The 24,400-nt window shown below is 32.3% G+C and overlaps 1 protein-coding gene across 1 annotated transcript in view; it reads left to right on the top strand.

The window, feature by feature from the left end:
• LOC124353146 (serine proteinase stubble) overlaps nt 1-4,623 on the top strand; it is a 101,040-nt gene extending 96,417 nt beyond the window's left edge. Inside the window, exon 9 of the mRNA XM_046803007.1 lies at nt 2,886-4,623. Coding sequence (XP_046658963.1) covers nt 2,886-3,044 — 159 coding nt within the window. The 3' untranslated portion in view covers nt 3,045-4,623. The remainder of the gene's footprint in view (nt 1-2,885) is intronic.
• The last annotated feature ends 19,777 nt before the right edge of the window (nt 4,624-24,400 follow it).

The following is a 24,400-nucleotide window of genomic DNA, read 5'->3' as shown; positions in this document are numbered from 1 at the left end:
TGGCTTTCATCAGATTGGTCAGGCGTGTGAGCACTAGTCTACTCATGATAGTAGATCATGATGCTGGAAATTTCCCAAAGACGACATTGATAGCGACCATTTAGAGGTTTATGGCAATAGCAATTATTGGCTTTCATCAGATTGGTCAGGCATGTGAGCACTAGTCTACTCATGATAGTAGATCATGATGCTGGAAAGTTCCCAAAGACGACATTGATAGCGACCATTTGGAGGTTTATGGCAATAGCAATTATTGGCTTTCATCAGATTGGTCAGGCGTGTGAGCACTAGTCTACTCATGATAGTAGATCATGATGCTGGAAATTTCCCAAAGACGACATTGATAGCGACCATTTAGAGGTTTATGGCAATAGCAATTATTGGCTTTCATCAGATTGGTCAGGCGTGTGAGCACTAGTCTACTCATGATAGTAGATCATGATGCTAGAAAGTTCCCAAATACGACATTTAGAGCGACCATTTGGAGGTTTATGGCAATAGCAATTATTGGCTTTCATCAGATTGGTCAGGCGTGTGAGCACTAGTCTACTCATGATAGTAGATCATGATGCTGGAAAGTTCCCAAAGACGACATTGATAGCGACCATTTGGAGGTTTATGGCAATAGCAATTATTGGCTTTCATCAGATTGATCAGGCGTGTGAGCACTACAGATGCTGGAGAAAGTTCCCAAAGACGACATTGATAGCGACCATTTGGAGGTTTATGGCAATAGCAATTATTGGCTTTCATCAGATTGGTCAGGCGTGTGAGCACTAGTCTACTCATGATAGTAGATCATGATGCTGGAAAGTTCCCAAAGACGACATTGATAGCGACCATTTGGAGGTTTATGGCAATAGCAATTATTGGCTTTCATCAGATTGGTCAGGCGTGTAAGTACTGGTCTACCCATCATAGTTGATCATAATACTGGAAAGTTCCCAAAGACGACATTGAGAACGCCCATTCTTAAGATTCTTTCTCAAGTTCTTGCTCATATTTTAAGCTCAGCTTAAATACTGTATTTGGTGGTTAAAGTGAAGTTTTACATTGAACCTTTCATTAGCATAAGTAATCACCTTTTTCTTCTAAGCGTAAAATACCAATACTTTAATGTTTGAACACTTACAATTCACTATAATATATCACAGCTGCGAGTTTTTATGCGAAATGTGTACAAATGAAACAGTTTTAACATACGATTTCTGCAGAATAGTCTTAAGAGTGTTTGAAAACATTTATAATTGATTTCTAAATTACTGGTTTGGAGTTAGGTAAAGAGAACACCGTATATTAACTTTCTTGACGCTAATAATTCCTGAAATTTAAGTTAACTACAGATGGTATCATGCAGCTAAAAGCAAACTAGTGGAAACGAATTTGGGCGTCTGGCATTGACACAAATATCAGGTTCTTATCACACATAACACTATGACACATATGTCATTAATTGGGTAATCGTGGAGGTAACTAAAGTAACTAGATTCTGTAAAACTAGTAGATTCTGTAAACAATACTACGTTACTTTTTTAATATTTATATATATTAAAAAAAGACTCCTAAACGACTGGACCGATTTTGACGAAATTTCTTTGTGTGTGTTGAAGGGGATTTGACAATGCTTTAGATTTACAACTCTGTCCAATTTAAATTGTATATTTAGTTAATGTTTTATTTATAAATTGTTGTTGATTTTGGAATGTTTTACCTTCGATCCGGCAGACTGCGCTACGACACGTAATACAACGTAAACTGATACTTAACAGCTGTTAATACTTTCAGCTGAAGTTTTTTTTCTTCTCTAATTGTTAGCTCTAGGCTAATAGGCTTCGGGATCAGCTGAAGTTCATCAAAGAGGTAGAAACATTTGTTTACATTTAAAATGTAGAAAATTATTATTGTAAAGTGCTTGATCAGTAGTGTAATGCACGTTGCATAGACGAAGTTATTATTTAATTTTAAATTTAGATTGCAGCAATGATCAATAAGCTATTTAATGCAATGGAACACTGTTATAAAAACCACCTCATTGTACAAAGCCGTGAATGTTTGCACATAAGTTAATCGAATTTGGTTAGATCAAAGGTGAATGAAAAGAGCCGAAAGAAGACGCTTTATGATCGAAATTGGTTTTCGTTCATGTATTTTCTTGATCGGAGCAAAAGGCAAACTCCACAATAATACTGTACATGCCTTTGACATAAAATTAATTTTAACAGACCAAATTTAATTCTTTACAACCAGTTTTTTTATTGAGATTCATCCATATAAATGAATTGTACTGAATAACTTATCAACACCTAGCAAAACAACGAAAGATAAAGGGAGGAAATATGGTACATACCTTCAAAATGTGCCCAAGAGGTTCATGAAGGAACGACTATCAAATATCTCAGGAGTGTTTATAATTTTATAGAAAAAGAATACGTGAATATAGTGTACTGTTTTTCAACAGGAAATTGCGTGCTAAGCCGCGGGCAACTGCTAGTATACAATATAAAGACAATTAAGTATATTGAACAGTTTGGTTGTGTGTTGTTTTAGGTTTATTGTATAATCCGTTTTTATTTCTAGCTTATGATTTGATAAATGTATCTTACTCATACATCTAGATATAAAAAGAGGACGATGGAAACGATGAAAAATGAATGAAGCATATGTGAAATCTATACATAATATATACATTAGTTTGTTATAGATATCGTAAGGACTCGACGTATTTACGTAAACAGGAAAAAATTTTCATATGTAAAAGCTTTCTTTCCAATACGACAGCTTGAAATGTTTACTGGAGTTCTAATATCAGTCTTATATTACAAAATAATATTCCAATGAGAAGTAGGAGCTCTGTATTCTCCACATCTAAAATACGTTGTTTACAGGGAGACTCCGGAGGACCTCTGCAGGTGAAGGGGAAGGACGGACGTTACTTCCTGGCCGGCATCATCAGCTGGGGAATCGGCTGTGCGGAGGCTAATCTGCCCGGAGTCTGCACTCGGATATCCAAGTTTGTGCCCTGGATACTGCAGACGGTCACATAGCAGCGGTATCCGAGTCTTCTGGATATCTCTACCTGCAGTTGGAGCGCGGGTCGCAGTCTAATCGTATAGGGTCTCTACAGTCCGAGTCTGTATCCAACGACAACTGTGCATCCATCGAGGATGAAGACTGTATCACGATTAAGGATGATCTTGAACTTTATCTTTGACATTATAATCTGCATGGAGCATAAAATGACTTGCACTTGATATTAGTCACACATTAATCATAGTTGGCTGAATGATGTCAAGATTGGTGTCAGAGATTGATAGGTTTCGGAAGATGACACAGAGGAGAAGAAGAGTTCAATCTCGAAACATTCGGTTTATCAAAACCGAGACGTATACCCCCTTTTGTTGACTACATGAGTTTATACAGTTTTACTCTCATCAACAAATCCACTGATAGGGTAGTTTTAGTATAGCGTTATTTAAAGGGCGGTGTTCACCTTTAGAATATCCACTGTTAATTCGAAGGAAGAGAGCCATTGAATCGATAGCAAACATTTTTGTTCCTTAATTTTATTTGTAATATTATTTTTTATTCAAAGTAAAAAATATTTGAACTTCTTGTCCCCGAATAGGGTACTTTCATCACATTATGAAACGAAAAGTAGGACTTTGTATACATCTTTAAACGTATTTAGCAGAGAGCAAAAGTGTATGAAAACTTTTAAGCTTATTAAGGCAGAATATTCTCGCGGTAATTAAAACACGCTCGGTTCTTGTTTCTTGGCAGTTTTACACTTAACCTGAACCGCCCGGAGAGGCGCTCTCAAGTAACTTGGCTCTTCTGTCTGAAACTTTCCGTCCGGGAGAACGGCAAGTTTTGTTACGATCAAAATATATAAAGGCTCTGATCTGTTTATTCTTGTAACCACTGGAGTTAAATAGGAACACTATCTCATCTAGTTGAATTTACGATTTTTCAGGCTATTGAATGTTTGAATAGCATGAAAGAAATCGGTCTGAAATTCGTTATCAGTGACTGAAACTGCATGTACTCCGTTGTTGATCAGTTACTCTTTGGGTGAACATATATTCGTCGCAATAGTAGAAGTAATAAATTACATGTATATATTGTACCAGTATTGTATTTAATTTAAATAATTATATTGCTGTAAGCACTTCGTATTTTGTGTTCACATTTTTTTGTATGTATTTGTATAGTTTTCTATAATATACTGATCACTGTATTGTACTATCAATGCAGCCTCTTTCTTCATTGCGGCTTTAGTATAAATATTGTCTCAAAACGTATGATTTAGATGTAGCGGCGGTTTATTATTTGCAACTAAACAGCATAATGTATCATATTCATTAGGTTGGAAGTAAACATTACAAAATATTTTGTTGATTTCATGAAATAGTGTACTGTAAGGATGGTGAATACGAGAAATGTGAATGTATAATAAAGCAATACGATATGGAAGCAATTAAGCCAAACATTTATATGTGAGGTCATGTAAAAATAAATGTTATTATAAAACTTGTACATATGCCCTATTATTCTGTAAGAAATGTAAATAGTGTATGTTTTGTTATTTGCATTGTATTAAAGAAATATTTTCCTATTGTTCAATCTTATTGCATTCATTTTGAAAAGACCCATTAATTATTAATTAGTTATCATTTTTTTTATATAAGTTCATTGACCCTCTTTAACATTGCTAGTGCGGTAAATAATAATACTATAGGATTTCCGTTGCTGGAAATCGAGCGATTTTTGCCAGGTTTTTGGAGTTAAATGACCAAAACATTTTCATTAAATTTGAAAATAGTTTCCCCCCAATCCTAGTCTTTTTTTAATACACGTAGATAAAAGAAATTATAGTAAACCTAATATTATGCAAATATAGTAGTACATACAAATGCATAGTGTTCTCACTTCGTCAAAAAACAATAAACAAATTAGCAACTAATTTCCATTAAGATTCATTAGTTATTAATTAATTTTAAATGTGTTAAATAAATACAATTGTCATATTTAACATCGTTAATGCAGAAAATAGTAATAAAATAGCATTTCCGTTGCTCGAATAGAGCAATTTTCCCCAGGTTTTTGGACTTAGGTTGCCTAAAAATTTCTATTAAATTTGAAAATAGTTTTCCCCAAATCCAAAAACATACTGTTCTCACTACGCCAAAAAAAACTATAAACGAAATTAGCCATACATTTTTGGATATATGAAATTGAACTGACAGAGTCTGCATTACATTTTTTTTCAGTAAGATAATGGTAAATATGCAATATAATACTCAGCATTCGATGGTTTATCTGGAAACGTAATTAGATAGGTTGGCCTATTACACTATGCAATTTAATTTTAATTGTTTTTGGAAAGTTTTAAAAATTAATATAAACATATTGCATATATTTTTGATAAGAGAGCAATTAAAGAACAGTTATTTTGGTATAAAGATGGAAAGTCTTGGGCAGAAATTGAGATACTGATATAGATTTTCCTAGTATTACTGAATTAGAATCACAGCTGATAAGCGTGGTAAATTGAGCAGGTGGTGGCCATTGTGCTAATCGTCATTGAAATCGGATACCCGATAAATGTAGCATATTTATTGTTATATTTTATTAATTTATTTTTCACCTGAAATTTATTGCATATGGATATATTTTTAATAAATTCGTACTTTTCGTGATTAGGCAGTTGAACAATAGGCTACTGGAAATCTATCTTTTTCAATTCAGCAGTTGGCCATTGCTGTTTGTTTATATACTCGGTTCCATACTTGGCACATAATTATTATTATGGATTTGCTTTAAATAAATCACTTTTGTGATTCTAGTAATACTTATTATTAACCCTAAAGAAGTCAAAATTAGGTGCTTTGCGTACAAATATGCAAAGTTTGTTTTGTCAAATTTAATTTAGTAGCAAAGTTTAAATAGTATCTTCAATGCAATAAATTGTTGTATATTTCGATTGATTGGCACACTTGTAGTAAAAGTACCGTATTTTGTATTGCACTACACTACTGATCAAAAGTTGTATACTTATTATATTTTGAAATAATAAAACTGTCTTATTTCCTGTGACTTTATTGGTAAATCTATGAATTAAAGATTGAACTTTGAATAGGTAATTCCCTAACGATCAAACGTTGTATAATTGTACTGTATTTATACGCCCTCTGGGATGAAGACGGGAGCATTGTGCCTACTATAATGACATTAATGCCTTTTGCGTGACAGCTCCAACTTTTTCTCCCTCACTCACTTCTGATTCGAGTGCCTTACGTGCATAAATAAATGTAAAGATTTTGTACAATGTGATTTAATTTTGCCACTTAAATAGTATTTTTAACATATATAAATATTTGTAATTACTGTTTGAAAATTATAAGAAGGAAATCTATGAGTGAGAATTTCTCTCCGATGAAAGAGTCATAGTTAAATAAGGAAGAAAAATTCATAAACAAAATTCTCAACCCTTAGAGAAGACATAAAAGTAATATTTTTATTAATGTTTTCAAAGTTGCAGTTAATAAAGTCCAGATTACAATCTAAACAAAATTATATTTCTCAATGCAAAACCTTAAAAACGATTGTTTTGCGTTAACATAAGATTGTCCCTTATCCGGAAAGTAGATATGATTCCCCCTATACCGCAATAGGCTTCTTATTCCTACGGGTATATATATATATATATATATATATATATATATATATATATATATATATATATATATATATATACCTTGAGCTTCATACATATACAGTTATTTAGTTCGGGACAATAAAGCACCGACCAAAACAACTTCACCACCGTAAGTGGTTTTATATGGTCGGAAGTATACACCTTTCAATCAAAGTAGGTCCTTAGACCTCCATATTTATATATTAATTTGTCGGGACGGGAAAGCAAACTTTAATATGGCATCGGAAATATCTTAAACCGGAATTACATGAGAAGTTCTAGAATTAAAACTGCCAATGATAACACAACAATATATCTTCAATTCGATACTTTGAGATAACGTCTTTCTATTGACTGCGTCGCAAGGGCTATATTTTTACGTTGTTATTGTATAAATTGCACTTCAATTGTAATAGTTACTAGTTCTATATAACCCGAAATGTATAAACAAACAGCACTATTTTGATACAAGAATCATTGAGTTTAAATACGTTCTCAATCAGTAATAGATTAAAATCAAGTTAAGATGTCTTATATTACCAGGCAAAGTTAGGGCTAAGAAGCCCTGTCTAACACTTAACCTGGAGACCAATGGCTTAAAGGTGACTTCCGAACCACCACCAATGGCCGGGCAGGCGGGCTGGTGGGGGGGGGGGGGGGTGGGGGGGGGGGGGGGTGGGGGGGGGGGGGGGTGGGGGGGGGGGGGGGTGGGGGGGGGGGGGGGTGGGGGGGGGGGGGGGTAGCGGTGGAATGAAACCAATTAGGCCTCTCCCAGACAACTCAAACAGTTGTGGTTTAGTAGGCTCGTAGTACTGGAGCTTAGAAGTCGAACCGTTTTGTTTTGTATTCTCAGTAAGCTGGAAGGTAGCAATTATTTGTAGGGTAGGAAAATTGTATACATGTAATAACTGGATCTCCCGTTTGACTGTTAGTGACATTTATGTCAATTTTTTAAAGTAGAAGCTGATCCCCTTTTATGACATTCTGCCCGTTATCATGGGCCATTGGCCTGTGCGAGGATCTTATCAAACAGATGAAGAGGTTGTCGATACAGTGCAAAGTCGATGGTACTTATAAATATGTTTAGGTCACAGACAGGATTGGAACCTGCGCTATCTCTAACTCAGAGCCTAAGTCCAACACTTAGACCCATCGGCCATTAGCATATAGATTGTTTATTTATTAAACCGCTCAAAATCGTGTCAAATCTCTAAAGTCAAACAATTCGTTTATCAATGAAACATATAGATGGTAGTAGTCATTTAAAGTACCCAACAGGTATCACTTCTGTCTGATTTGTACTTTCCAGGTAAACCCACACCAGGCACAGCAAAAACTGATATATTAGTTAAATCTGGGCAACCGCTGTGTCACTTAAATCTGGGAAACCTTATGGATGTCCAGGAGCGGCACATCACTAATCGCAAATGTCAAGATTCTGGGGCGTGAGAAGAATTCGCTAGGTCTATTCTACTGTGGGAGATGAGAACTAAATAATAAAATAATATTCTCCTTTAATAATAAAGGATAAAAATGAGAGAGTACGGCTTACCCTATTCACTAGTCTCTCTTCTATCGTAGTCATTCACAGTCAAAATCATTTGTTTACATTACATTTTTGAATGTTTAATTTAGCTCAAGTTCCTTTTAGTGTGGCATCTGGTATCTGACGCTGTCTCAAACTTGACTTCTGGAATCTGGAGTAATGTTCGTCTGAAGAGATCCAAAGAAAGTTGGCGACGAATAAGTTTAAAACGGGCCTTTACACCTTTCCGACACCAGATACACTTATAAATGGGTGAGGAGCATTCTAATATGTTTCCGATACGATATCTTACCTTTAGACGAACATGACTCTCGATTCCAGGAGTCAAGTCTAAGACAGGGTCAGAAGCTGCAATAAAAGGAAGGTGAAGTGAAATCAACATTCAACCCGCCTACGATACTTTTGTTAGTACAGTTTTCTTTCTGTCCACGACATATAAACTTAAAATATTATATTACATTAAAAGATACACTCTATTATTTTAGTAACAATACAATAAGATATTGGATTAATAATACAACTCAAACTAGAACTATGCCTTAATGTTCCTCACACATCAGGCATCTTGCAGACTGAATGTCCTTCCCACCAAATAGGCTCTAGGTCGAGGTTTAAACAGTTTATACTATTGATTTATTTAATCTGAATCGGTTTAAAAGGATATAGGCTGGAAGGATAATAAAATATTTGATTTTGAGCGAGTGAAAGTCTGAACCTTACTGAGACAATATAATTTCTTTGTTTTGTATTATTTAGATTGTATAGCATAGTATTGAACGAGTTAAAAAATGTGTTATGGTGAAACTGTCAAGGTGACGTGATAGATGGTGACATTATAAGGTGAGAAACTGCAAGTACTTCTAAAAATATATTTTCTTCAAAACAGCACTACAACGTAATTTTCACAAAAAAACCCATGGCATTGTACATTTAATTGACTCTTAATGCAGTATTACTTGTTATAAATTTTGTGCGCACTAAAATCCATAAGTAGTTATGTACGTGCTTTGTATCAAAATTTGGAAATTCAACTGTTCTCTTAAATTTTTCAACAATCTCTGCATCTGAATGAAAGATACACTTTTCATTCCTGGCTCAGATTTTTGTGAATTGTATTTCAACCCAAATAAAAAAATCAAATCACGTTTATTTCCACACAAATAAATGAAATACAAAATAAATCTTTACATTGAAAATGATAACAAATGTATCATTTTGTCTATCTAATTAATATAAAACATACAAAAGTATTCTAGTAATAAAAATTCAAAGTAATTAACATTAAATAATTAACGCTATCATAATGTAAAAAAGACTTATGTCACCATAAATAAATCAATGTAATGAATAAAGAGATGAAATATATACATACACATGTATATACACATACATATACATACATATCCACATCCATACACGCATACCTAGTATAAAAAGTATTAAATTTGCTACATAGTTTCTGAATAAATTAAAATAATGGGAAAAAGAGCCTACACTTATTTATATGTATGTCTCTGTACTATATTTATTAATTTTTGTTGTTTTAATTTTTATTCAGTATACTAGATGCAGGCTGTCTCTGGCATGTTCCATATTTTTTATTAATCCAGTAATGTCCTTAATCTAGTGGTTTCAATAAAATAAAAGTAAAAAATAAGACCTCAAAATATTAAATATACTACCTTTGAACTATGCTGCCATTCGTGAATCAAAACGAAACTAGTACAAATACTCCATCAGGAGAAGATAATTGACATTGGAATCAATGTAACAAAATGTTTTGACTAGACTGCAGTGTTCTCGCTAACTGAAACAAAGTACAGGTTGTCATGATTTGTCAGTTTTCTGCCGGCTGCAGCGAATTCACGCATTACAAAGAGACATAAATACATTACAAAGCTTGCGTTGCGCAGATTGACGCTCCGCTGTTACGGATAGTTTTTTGTTTATCAATATTTATTTATCAACGGTAGAACGAACCATTTTGCAAAAAATATATAAGAAACAATAAACATATTAAATACAACAAGAGTAATGTGCAACACAATAAGTTCAAGTGGCAGATATTACATCAGTTCTGACAAAAAACCAATCAATATTTGGGAACAGTCTTCTTCAACGTGAGATTGAAAAACTGGAGAAATATCTTCTTAAAAAGTGATGACACTCCTTTCTTCAAAGAAGTCCAATTTAAGGAAAAGTTCATTGCCAAGGCGTTGGAGTCGAACAGGAGCAAAGTAGTCATAGTTTATATAATGTTGCCTGCGACCAAAGATGGCTCTAGAGCGAGTTCCAGTAGGAATGCCGAAATCGATCAGACTGTGGAGATAAGGAGAGTCGATAAAATGGTTGAAAAGGTTAAACAGAAATTTGGCGTCCCTAAAGCTCCTTCTATTGTATAAGGACATGAGTCCAAGATGATTAGCTAAGTCTAAAAATGAAACTTCAAGATAGGGGAAACCAATTCTCATTCCAACAAGACGCAAAAATCTCCTTTATATCATTGATATGATATTACGATGCATTGTCTCAATTAATATCCATTTAACACTAATCAAGACTCAATTATTTGTCCTATTCGTAAAATATATATTAAATTAGTCTGTAATATCTACATTATCACCTGCTATGATATGTTGGAGTAAATAATAATAATTACATAATGGCATCATTTACGACCATTATGATTATGCGTTAAAACACTCCCATAATAATAAAATAAAATATCTTTATATTTCTAGTACTTATCACAACAGCAGGCGTCGGTTTACCATCCACAGACACGCATGCCATCTCGCGGCAGGTATCGATACCTGTCCTCCTATCGGAACAAGCTGATCCTCCAAACTTCTTGGAAGGAGAGATTAGCGTGTCTGATACCATTATCTTCCACTTAACAACAAACTCTGTGGTGGTTGCTGTATTAGTCTGTTACGTTGCTTGATTTATATAAAGGTAACTTGTTACCTTTTATTATTTCATTGTTTTTACTTAGATAAAAAATTTTGGAAATAACATTTAATATACTATACTTAACATAATTAATCTGTTTAGTTTGTTAGTGATAGTTTTATAGGTTTACGATAGATCATAATTATTTTAAATCGTTTAAAACGTAATTACCCTTATACGGCCTTCTTAAAACTTAATTTTTATTATTGATGTAAAATACACGAGGTTCTAGAAATAATTATATCAAGCAGAAGTATTTATTAAAGGTTTATATAAATTTGAATTACAATATTATTTCAATTCCAGATTTTTACAGAAACGACGATTTTACATTAACATTAACATTGTCTTCTAAAAATAGGTTTTAAACATTTCAAACTATAATAAACCCTTTAATTTTTAATATTGTTACAACACAATGAATAATAGACTCGTTCTGGTAACAAAAATCATTTTATACTTATTATTATAATAATTGCATGGGAAACTAAGCATAATAGCTTTCTTTCTTCTCGTACACTATCTTATAATTGAAACTGATAAATGGATAATAGAGAAAAAGACTCGAAAAGTGTTTGATACCTAATTACAGTAATAAACTTTATAACACTTTTTGATATATTTTATTTTTTTACAAGGTACATTTCGAATTCAATGAATTCATCATTTGAAATAAATGAACATGTAAAAAACCAAATTTAACGTGTAGCAGTATTCTCAAACAACATATACAGGACGTGTTTAAATATATACTCTAAACTGTACAGGCGAACGAAATTTTAATGTAGCAGATGTCGGAGATGTGTACCGAAGAAAAGTTGCCAGGGTATTCTAAAGGGCAAGAAGAGGGTTTCAATAATTCGATAACTTTGCTTTCAAAAGTTCCACTTCTCTTGAAAAGTTGTTCTTTATATACGTTAACTGGGTTATACAAGACTTTATCTTCGTAGCAAAGCAGCCTTTGAGAGGTAATGAGGCTAATTCTACCTGTAGATGAAGTTTAATAATTGATGTAGAAATTTGTCTTAACAGATTTCATTATGCAACAGTAATTACGTACTACTACCTTTCTCAACAAAAGGGAAATATTAGTAAAAGGGAAATATTGCAAATTGAAAGATGCTTAGCTATATAAAACTCCAACTCTTGCTGGGAGTGGTGGTGGGAAAAAGGGCTTCTGACTAGCGTATCTCCCTGTCCCTATATTTTTTTTAAATTAAGTCAAAACTATATTTAAGAAAAATAAACTCCAGAGAACGCTGATGGTTGCGATAATTATTCAACTTAGCTATTAATGATTAAATTTCTCCTTTGAATAAAATTGTTCAACCACTATATTGCTTGACATTACTATGTAAATGATCACTTAAAGAAACCTGAATATCTATTTGATAAATATTTAACCACGCACAGTGTTTATTCTACACAGATTTTTTTGGATATTGGACTATACAATAACTGTTTATTTAGAAATACATTTTACACAAAATCCTTCCCTGTAAAATTAAATCAGCTTGAATCTACAAAAATGAAAGACAAGAGTCCAAGAAAAATTGAGGCAATTTTCGTAAGGCAGTAAGATACAAAACATTCTGAGTTCTGAATCGGGTGTACTGAACTTGCAAAAATGTGCAATATATGACCGAGCTGTATTGCGGTGCCTACAATATTTTAGGACGCAACAGAAGAACAGATATAGATTAATGTTGCGTCGAGTTATAATTGCAGGGGATCTAGATATTTAGTCAGCAACTGTTTTCGGTTATGAACACAAAGAACATCAGAGGTCCAAAATTCGGATTTGGCAGAGAGAAGAACTGATAAATAATATTGTTCTTCTTCCTTAAAAAGATAAGAAAAGAAAGGTTTTTCAATAAATTAAAAGGCATTATAAAATAATTTTAGCTAAGAAAGTAAGAGCAGATATTAACTACTATTAACTAAGTTACAATGTTTAACAAGCATTCATGTAAATTTAGGTACTATTTACAAGTATGTAGTTTCGCAAATTTAGGTTCCTCAACCAAGGTAATAAATCGAGACATGGTGAATAGACTGATAGAGATATGACTATTTTAACAGCTTAATTATAAAATCATTACATTTTTGAATGTTAAAGTCAGTAATTTAGAAGTATGACAGGATTTTAATTAACATATTTAAATCAGTATGTACCAGTATTTTCTATATTATTACTGTCTATTTTATAGCCCTATTATCGTATTGAAACTATAGTAGTGTATACAACGTTTGATGAATATATGTATGTTAGGTTAAATATAAACTCTTGCATAATTAGTTCTTGTACTCTTTAATACTATCCAAGAGCAGCTTCACAACGAAATTTCATTTTGAAAAACTGGAAACATTCATGAGGGTATTCTTTTTAAATGTCATTCCAATCTAATATAAGTCTCTTGGACCCGTTTTTAGATTTAAGTTCAAAGATGAGGCCCCGAAGTCGTAGAGAGAAGTGTTTTTATAAGTACCTCTTAAATTTCTTGAAGTCCTCTCTAATACTTCATGATATGTTATTGGATAGCTCGAACGATTTCAGTAACAATTGAACTATTTCAGACCATTGTGATGAAATCCTAAGTCTAAAAGTAGATAAAGTTGAAGTCCTTACCTTTTCAGTTAACACACTTATGATGTAATGAATAGTACATTTTAATGCAGTTTATTAGATTGCCATTAAAAACTAATCTAGACAAGAAAATCTTCTGCACAGATAAATGAATAAAAACAAACATGTGCTATCACCTTTCAAATATGTATATATTATTATACTTATTATTCTTGAATTTGAGAGGTAAATTTAAAAACATTTACTATCTGCTTACTAAGCCAAGCCCAAAAATGTAATGGATAATGGAGTATGAAGGGAGTGTTCCAGAAGGGCGTATCTTAGCAGTATTTTCGGAATAATAATGGACCTGCAAGTTAACTAAGGACCCTATGAATGTCCATTGCCATATAAAATTTCAGTACAAACGCTCGAGTAGTTTTGTACATGATTGAGTAACATACTAAAAGATACAGGGATATATCTTACATTTTTATATAATAACAAAGACGTGTACCACATAAAATTAATTTTAAAGTTAAAAAAGATTGAAAAATAAAACTTGAATAGAGTACATCACTTATATTGAAAATTATAGTAACCTGTGAACATAATGTTGACAATATTGTACACAATAGCGACAGTATAAAGTACGATGTCAATAGACATATTGAAGAGGTAGACTCTATAAATCTCTTTGGTTTATGGTGTATTGTGCTCCTGCCACGTTATTGTTCATGTTTGCAGAATACCTCAGGGTGACAAAGTGTCGACTAAGCAAAGAACACTTCCTGTACAATAATATCACGAAAACATGACTTTTATACAACATTCTTGATTTAAAATATTGTTGCTTTAGAGATTGCCCATGTGTGTGATAGATTAATTGCATCCATTGTGTAGTTAAAACCACCGCATACAATTATTGAATTTGTCATTTGTTATTGGTGATCCTTATAAGAATCTATAATAGAATAACTGTACAATTCAATTAATCAAATGTATACGAGTTAAATAAGAAACGATGAAATGGTTTTGTTTAAATTCTGCACTTCACTAGCAGTTACACGCGGCTTTTGTAACACTCGATTTCCTATTGAATAACAGGTACGTCATAGGAATATCCTTTTTAAATGTCGAAATAAATACCATTGAAAATATATTATGGCTTTCTGATATATGTTCTAATCTCCTGATCCAATCCAATATAATTGGTCTGTAACTTTAAAGTGCTACGCTTTGGGATCATAAAGTTGAAGGGTGAGAAACTTTTATGAGTGACAATAAAATTGAAATTTAATCTCTTTGCAAAATTCCGTAATATATTAAGGAACAAATTAAAAAAGTACCACTTAGTCTATTTAGGTCAGAGTGGAAGAATAGTAAGACTGTACCGCAAGTGAAAAAACACTCTCGATGTAACATGGTGGAACTGTATTGTTAATTTATACACAGAAGTAGACATTTAATACCATTTGTGAATTACAATAAATATTCTAATAATTAATTAATTTTGCGAGGCCTTTCAGAATCAAGGGTAACTCCATCGTCAGGTAACTTCACAAATGAATACAACAGCAGACATGTTTAATATGGAAGGTTTAACTCGATCTACTCCCAACATAGACCCAAAAAATATTTTCACGTATTAGGTAATTATATACAACTTTTATTCTTTTATTTTCGATAATTTTAAACTTTAAAGATGGCTGTTGTTCGACGTTTGGATAGGAATGGTTATATATTTATAATTTATTATACATGGTAGAATGAACAAAAATGTTTTGGAATTCTCAAGTCATTTGCATCCCTACATTTTTTTCTCGTGTGTTTATTATACAGGGTGTCCCGTATCTTTTTGGACAAAGGTGAAGCTCTGGAGAGCTGTCGTTCATGTATTGTTGGCTATTCGCTAAGAACCTCAACGTGGGCCATGTCTTGTCACAGTAAATCTGCTCTAAATCAGTTATTTCACCTTAAGGTAAATACTAAGGCTTCCTTAGTAAATTATTTCATTATTGCTTAATTATGTTAACATTAAACCTCCTTTCGATATTTTCGAAGCTGTACAGTCGATTTAATGTTCCTATTTCAGATTGGATTTTACGATTGTACCTAAAAATGTTGACAATTTTTGCTTATTGCTAAGACAATACCTTTAGGTCATAAACCTCATATTCATTAAACTTTAATTTAGTTATATTACATAATTTAGTTGTGATTTAGTTTATGAGAGAAAGAGAGGTATCACTTGCAGAAAACAAGAGGTTTTCTCTACATATAGACCAGTCACCTGCAAATCAAAAACTTTGAGGTATAGGATCGCTCGGCAAACTAAAATTGAAGGGAAAATCAGTAATATGTAAGATAAAAAGTGTTGGCCTACGAATGACCCCTGAGGTACACCATACTTTGCAAATTTCATAATTGAAAAGGAACCATTCAAATATACAGACTACCTTATGTCACTTAAATAAGCCTTAAAAAAACTAACAGTGACACTTCTAAAAGATGGAAAAGATCATTTGTCCGAAAGAATTTTATGCGCTAAGTCGAAACCGTTCTAACCTTTACACATTTTATAGAGCCTAAGTTAAGTTTGCTATGCTACGGTTAATTAAGTTCTTATATGTTCTGTTGTTACTCTTATTTTCATGTTTGGCTTATAATTATCTTTAAATATTTTTGATGATCGTATTATAATTATTATTGTTCTGTGTTAAAATTTCCATTTGGTACTTACAATATTGTCATTCTTCTAACTTATTGTAAGTGCACTTACACACTTACTTCTGGATTCAGTCTGATTACTAATCCAAAAATTCCAGAAAATAAGAATGATGTTGTGTGAAATTTATAAATCATCAAGGTGACGAATATGAGAGCCAGAAAAGTTAACAATAATTCAGAAACTGACGCCTGTCATGTGGAAAGGACATAGCTGAAGTCAAGGAATTGTTCAAGTTCGAGAAGTAATATTAAGAGGTGATTAAGAGGCTAAGTTTACTATTATAACTAACTTAATAATATTCTCAGCTCAAGCTACTCCGACAGGGTCTTGAAGTTCAGAGGTCACGTAATTAGGAGCTGGTGAATTTGTAATACTCCGCCATTAAAAGGAACTCAGGACTGATCTTTCTCTTCGTTACACCATTTATTGGTGATTCAGAATATCATTGAAAATTAATGATAGCAAGACTATTTTTAAGAACATTGTCCATGCATTATCTTATTTTTCATAAACAAATATAAACTGATGGTAAACTGACAATACACTTAACATGATTCTCATTGATGATACGACATTATTCATTTAATGTATTCATCCATTTATTTACTTTTTATCTGATAAAATAAAACATGTGACGTAGGATGGTGAGATTGGGGATTGTAATCATATCAAAATTAATCCAAAATAACCTTCATAATCAGTTCCTGCATCATTATCAAAGTTCATATATCAATAATTTAGTTTGATATGTTATGAACCATTTATTAATAATAACTTAACATAAACAAATATATACATGGTTGATGCAAATTCCGGAGACCCCTTGTTAATATTTTAACGGCTCACATTATAAAAACTAAATTCTGCTCGACTCAGTGTCATGTCTTAGAGTACTACTACTTCGTTTACAAAGCCAAGATAGGGGATTTTGGGAGCAACTCAAAAATTTCAATGACAAGCCCGATCAAGTGACTCTTCATTTTAAAGGTCTTGTAAAGAAAACTAACAGCCAACACTAAGCTACTTCTTATTTTTAAGGTGTTAAAAGTGAAAATATCACAAGTATGGGTTGAAATATCAAACATATCAAATAAAAGTTAAAATAATTATTGGCTATTTCTATCTGTAGCAGAACTTCACTCCATAAATTATGGACTTTGTCCATTGTAGTCAGTTGTTTTACTAGTCTCATCAAAGGGCTTATTATCTTCAATATTGTTGTAAAAAATTAAGAAACTGTAAACATAACTTTTTTTATTTACTAACTAAAGTCGTAACCACAACATAATATTGAATCGCATTACTACTTAACAAACAAATCAGCTGTTTAAAACACAACAGCTGTTTATAATGGAGCAGCTGTTTTAATGATAATACATATAACCACAGCTACGTGTAGAAAACTCGGTTGCTCTACCGTGCTAAGAGCTTGTGTCAGACACATCGTAGTGCACTCAATTGTGCACTTGATAAGGCAATACGACTGCCACTTCTCTTATAGTTCTCTTTTGTTGAAACGATGTAAAGGATCGTCTTGAGTTTTTCCGTCGCCGACTTTCTTTGGAATCTCTTCAAACGAAAATGACTTTTCAGATTCCAGAATTCCAGTCTGCGAGAGCGTTGACGCCACAGACCAGACGCTGCAATAAAAATGAAAGTGAACTGGAACTAAACTGAACATTCAAATTGGTATATTGTCGTTTTGACTCGAGTTAAATTGCTATTTACCTTCATCGTGGAGTTAAGTGATCAGGATCATATTACATTGTTAATGTTGCGTGGTTAATGAGTCTTGCGAAACGTTATGCTCGTATAACCGTACTTTACGAATTCATAAAAATGATAGAAAATTGTTAATATATTTCATTTCTTTTCCTTCATTGGTAGAATTATAAAATACGGGTTACAAAAAATCTCTTTTCTAGATTGTAATCTTTTATAATTACCTTAAGAATGCACTGACTGGCGATTTAAACTTTAAAAAGTAGTTCCTTTAGAATTTTACTTATGCTTAGGTTGTAAGTAGTCAATTCTGATTTCGAAAGCTTTCAATTGGCTAAGGAGAAATGTTATACTATTCCAATGCTATTTGGCAAATGGATGTGCTTAAGTTTCTGTAAGTCACTTACACACCTAGGGCTTCTTAGTTTACAAGTCAGCTCAGACAAGATCTTATATAACTGGGGAACTTAATATGCTGTTAACTGTTGTTGACACTGCATGCGTTCACATAATATGACATGTACGTTCACATAATATAATATATTATAACCTCCACATATAAACTTTGCATTGATATATTATTTATCCAAATATATAATATGTATATATATATATATATATATATATTTAATATATATATACGCATATGTGACAGATACGGCCAAATACAAAATAATTGAATCGGAAAAAGTAAGCGCTCTGTGGTGTAATGGTAGCACATTCACCCGGCAAGTGAGAGATCCGGGTTCGACTCCCGGCGGAGCAAGTACTTTTTGCGATTCAATGTTTATTGAAATTAAATAAGGCAATTGCCATTTATACAATTTAATGTAAACAAAAGTCGTTTGACAGGTATTTGGTCTTCCGATCATATGTTAGTTTGCTTATTTAAACGCATATGTGACAGATACGGCCAAATACAAAATAATTGAATCGGAAAAAAGTAAGCGCTCTGTGGTGTAATGGTAGCACATTCACCCGGCAAGTGAGAGATCCGGGTTCGACTCCCGGCGGAGCAAAAAGTACTTTTTGCGATTCAATGTTTATTGAAATTATATATATATATATATATATATATATATATTATTTATTTGGATAAATAATATATCAATGTAAAAGTTTATATATATATATATATATATTGACTAAATAATATTTTATAGATAACAGTAATAGTTTTTTCTAATAGAAATAGGTAAAAACACTTATCGTTTTTGCGAGGACAATGCTTATGGAATTACGATAGGTTTCATATAAAACAACAATATGTATACATACATATATATATATATACTAGCTGTTTCCCGTGGCTTCGCACGCTTTTCGTAAGTTTTGCCCGCGTATGAGCATTTCTGGTTGAAGTAAATTATATTTCCAACCCCGATGTAGATTTTACCTTGATGTCACGATCAAGAAAATACGTCAAAAATGTATTGTACATGCATAATGTATTTTATTACAAAGTGGTCTACCACTCAACCTTTAAGTTCAACCAAAAATTTAGTTTAGACAATTATACATCATAACTTAGCGCCTTCAAATAGTGTTTCACTGTTTAATATACGTATCTATCTCGTAATTGCAGGTTATAATGTGCAGGCGCTTTGAAAACTTTTCTTCATTTTATTCGTTTATATTCACGACATAAGCGAATAATTCAGATAATAACTATCCTATCTTCTAAGTTAGACTAAATTACGGATACATGTGAAATTTGATTGAAATTGGTTCAGTCGTTTTGGAGTTTATTGGCAACATACATCGTGACTCAAGATTTATATATATATATAAGATATTATAGTAATCACTGTTTTGAATAGAGGAAAAGAAAAGAAAAAATTTTTCTCGTCTATATTTATACACCTGTCTAAACTCCATAAATACATTTATAGAGGTACAGAAATTCTAGCAAACTTTTACTGCCAATATTCATGTACTTTGCTACATATTTTTACCAACAAATTTAAATCCAAAAATCTAAAAGTCAATTAAAATTGCGAACTTCTATTACTGTGCCTTTACAAAAAGTTTTTATAAAAAGTACCAATACAAATGTGTTGTACGTGCTGAGAATCTGGTCGTATTGATACAAGTGTGTTTGTTTTGTGTTGTTCCAATAATTCTCTAAGTAACTGAAAACACCGTGATATTTTCACCTCATACTGTTTTTACGATTATTATATGAACTAAGAGTAACAGCCCAATAACACATTCACCGAGGTCACAATTGATTTATGCTACTGCTAATCAACATAACCTCACAGCCTATAGTAGTGTACAGAAAGGTTATATTTTGTTCGCGCCAAAATTGTGAGACTTTCCATTAGTGTTATGTCAGTAGTTATGTGGATACACATCTGTATTTCAAACAGGCTCTAGTGAATGCTTTTTGTAAGTACTTTTGATGAATGTTCAATTTTTTCTATTTATGTATTTTTTGTGTTACTGTAGATAATACAAGGCTCAATATTTATTCACTTTTTACATTTGTATTTAGCGATATTAACTGTAATAAAACAATGCTTAGACATAATTTACTTAAGACTTACAAACTTATTTAGGACTGAGAAGCTCGTACAAGGTGGGTGCAAATCCTGTACGAGCTTGTCAGTCAACCGCAACTTGACAAGTACAGTAACTAACTACGAGCTTGTCAACCGCCAACGTCTGATATCCAAGTCACTTCTCTGTCTGTGATTATTGCTTTACCTTTAACCTGTAAATCTGTATAAGGTTACTAACTAAGTCAGTAGGATATATTAGGATGTGATTTAGTTTATAAATGTGTGTCTTCTACTAATACATATTATTGTAAAATTTTATTTTGTTATGAATTAATACAGATAACAAAGACAATGTTGATTTACAATGCAACCATAGGTTTTACTCAAGGCAAGAGCTTGTCGACTTGCCAATAGTATGCTGAATAAGATAACTACCCTCTATATATCATATCCGTTCATTCTGTTCCACTTACCTTCTAAACAGCCCTTTCAAAACTTTAATGAATGATTTATTATCGTTTGGATACCTCACTCTGTACTCTGTAAGTGCACAGCTCCTCTTGTAAAATTAAAAGATCCAATTCGTTGGATTTTATATCTAAAATAAAACTATAGTAATTTACAGGTTCACACACGTTTATGCATGCCGGTGTGATGTGTGATTGTGTTTCTCGTACTCGTGACTTGTGCTTGGGACTTGCATTCTCTGCTGTGACAACGCCTGGACTAGACTCTAAGCAGTTTTTGGGTATGTTTCAATCCTTTAATTTCTCTTCTTTTCTTCTTTCTGTTCTCTAGTTTTTATGTACTAATACCTCCCCCACCTGATAAAGAGGATAGATTCCAATCCTCGAAACGTTGTACAAATATACCTTTTGTAACCATAATGATGGCAAATATCCGAATCATGTAATCCTGTCAAACCTTCCATCGTCAACAACAAACTTTAAACAAAGAATAAATCATATTTGTTCTTTATTAATATTTAATATTTATTAATACTTAATATTTATTATTAATATTTAATATTTATTAATATTTAAATTTATTAATATTAAATATTTATTAATATTTATAAATATTTAATATTTAATTAAATAATAAATATTCTTTTATAAAATAATAGAAAGTTGATATTTCCAGTAAGAAGAGCCCCTCCTCCTTCATTTAAACAAAGAATTTATAAGTAATACATTTTGAAGATAGTGGATTATAATAACGTTCATGTGGCAGAATAATGACCTTTATATTACGTTCATGCCAACAATGAAACAAAATTAATTTATTAAATCAATATCTCATTGAGAAATAATTCATTCAACGCTAATTTATTAATTCGATCCTAATTAAGCACCTCAATCTGTGCAAAATTTCAAATGTAAAGTTTTGGCTAAGTAAAAAAAGTAAAAATGTTTTATTTTACCAGGCGAAGTTTGAACAAGAAGCCCTCTCTAACACTTAACCTGGGGACCAACGGCTTAAAGGTGACTTCCGAACCACCACCAATGGCCGGGCAGGCGGGCTGCTTACATGGTCAGGATCGCTCAGCGGTCAGCCATCCAAGCAGCAGCTACGCTCGACATTGCTTGATCTGGTTATCTTGCGATAACCGTTGTCCCCGCTACACTGCGCCATTGGGTAGTAACTAAGCAGTTGAATATTTCAGCAAATCTGTTGCTAAATAGATGGTAGATTTCGATTTCAGTCACATTCGGAGGTGGAGAGCAAGGAACTTTACATTTTTGTTTAATAAACTCTGTTAAGTCTGAGGTGGTAGTGCTTATGGCGTGCATGTGATCTGGGAGGGTTCTCAAAACGATTGAATGTGTTTCTTATTTCCCTTTCTTATATTGTAAAATGTTTTTAACTGTTTTAATATACAAACTTTCATTTAATGTTATTTTATTGTTATAATTAAATTGCTTATAGGATTGGAAATTTTTACAAGTTTACCAAGAATTTTCCTTTTTGTATATAATTTTTATAAATATAATTTTTCTAATGACTTTGAGTGGTAAATATGTATTTATAACACTAAATCCGCATATTTTAATAGAGGAATTATGTATTTCTTTAAATTCGAACCTTGATAACTTTTGAAGAATGTAGTATTGTTGATTTTATGAGTACATAGCTTATTTTACAGTATTTAATTTTGTACCGGTAAAAAAAACCAATACTTTCCATAAAGTTTGGGATGAATAGAATAAGAATAAGAACCTTGTTATATTTCAACTGCAAATGGCATTGTTTTATTGATTTAATAGTGTAAACATAAAAAGTTCTCTTTACGAAATGTTATTTAAAATTCATTTATGGCAAAACGTAAACGAACTGTTCAACGATAAAGTTTGGAGTGAAATATCTAAAGAATTGTATGTTAGAAGCTAGAGCTTAAAAATAGGGTTATTTGATGCTACTATAATTTAATAATGGAAAATAAAGGAACTCGATGACAATACGGTTCATTGAGCTGTATAGCAAACATCCAAGAGGCTAATATTGCTTTAAGATGATTTTCAGTATTTCCCAAGAGGATTTTAAATGTTAAATTTAGCTTCAGTTCACCTTCCTCTTACGTGCAGCATCTAAAGTCTGCTGCTGTTGTAGACTTGACTTCTGGAATCTGGAGTCATGTTTGTCTGAAGGGATCCAAAAATAGTCGGTTACGAAGACTAAAGACGCTCTAAAAGATCCCCCCCCCGCATCGTTTTGAACGTCAGACACACCCAGACTACAAAAATTAGTGTAATCTAGGTGAAGAGGTATTCTCATGGTCTCATCAAGTGCATAATTTTGGATTCTTTCTGACAAACCCCCGATTTCTGGAGTCAAGTCTGCAACGGCATGAGATTTTAAATGCTGCACGTAAGAGGAAGCTGAACTGGAGCTAAATTCAACATTCGCATAGAACCAGCCCTTCCCACCATAGCTGCAATATTTGTAGGATTTTAAAGTAGGTAGTCAAATATACAAACAACTCAAACAGATTTAATATCTCGTTTATTACTCTTACGTACTTTTATAACTTTAGGAACATACTTATTTGTAAGATTCGAATAGAGATATCCTCTACAGATTTGACTAAATGTTTATATATATATATATATATATATATATATATATATATATATATATATATAAAGTCGACCAAATAAACTACGATAATTGATTCCCGTAAGAAAAATATAAGAAAAATAATAGAAACAAATTACGCATTGTAATTATTGTTTTTAAATTATTTAAAAAAATTTTACAATCCTAGATGTTTTTGTGAACTAATGAGTAATCAAGCATAACAGTTTTCAGCATTATAGATGCTAAGGCTTCTACGAAAAATGTCCCTACGTGTTTCAAGTGAAAGTATTTCTATTAAAAAAAAAACAAACATATAGGTGAAAGTATAATGCATTTTACGACCCATGTTCATTTTATTTTCACACCCTAAAGAGATTTGTAAAAGACCACCCGCAAAGAAACACTCAATATCAATACACTTTTTATAATTTGGTGAGAAGATGTACTATACATTTAATTGTAATTAGCGAACATTAGGGTTGTTTTGGCTCAGTTTTTTTATCGGTTATAATAACTTGAACACATTGTTGTTTTTAATTCCAAGATTCTCTGGAAATAGATAACAATAATCATTGCTATTCTCTACAAAAATGTTGTGTCAGAT

Source organism: Homalodisca vitripennis, chromosome 1, assembly GCF_021130785.1.
Source record: "Homalodisca vitripennis isolate AUS2020 chromosome 1, UT_GWSS_2.1, whole genome shotgun sequence".
NCBI classification, from domain to species: domain Eukaryota; kingdom Metazoa; phylum Arthropoda; class Insecta; order Hemiptera; family Cicadellidae; genus Homalodisca; species Homalodisca vitripennis.
Note: the sequence above shows the minus strand (reverse complement) of the source record. Positions and strands in the feature narration are given on the sequence as shown.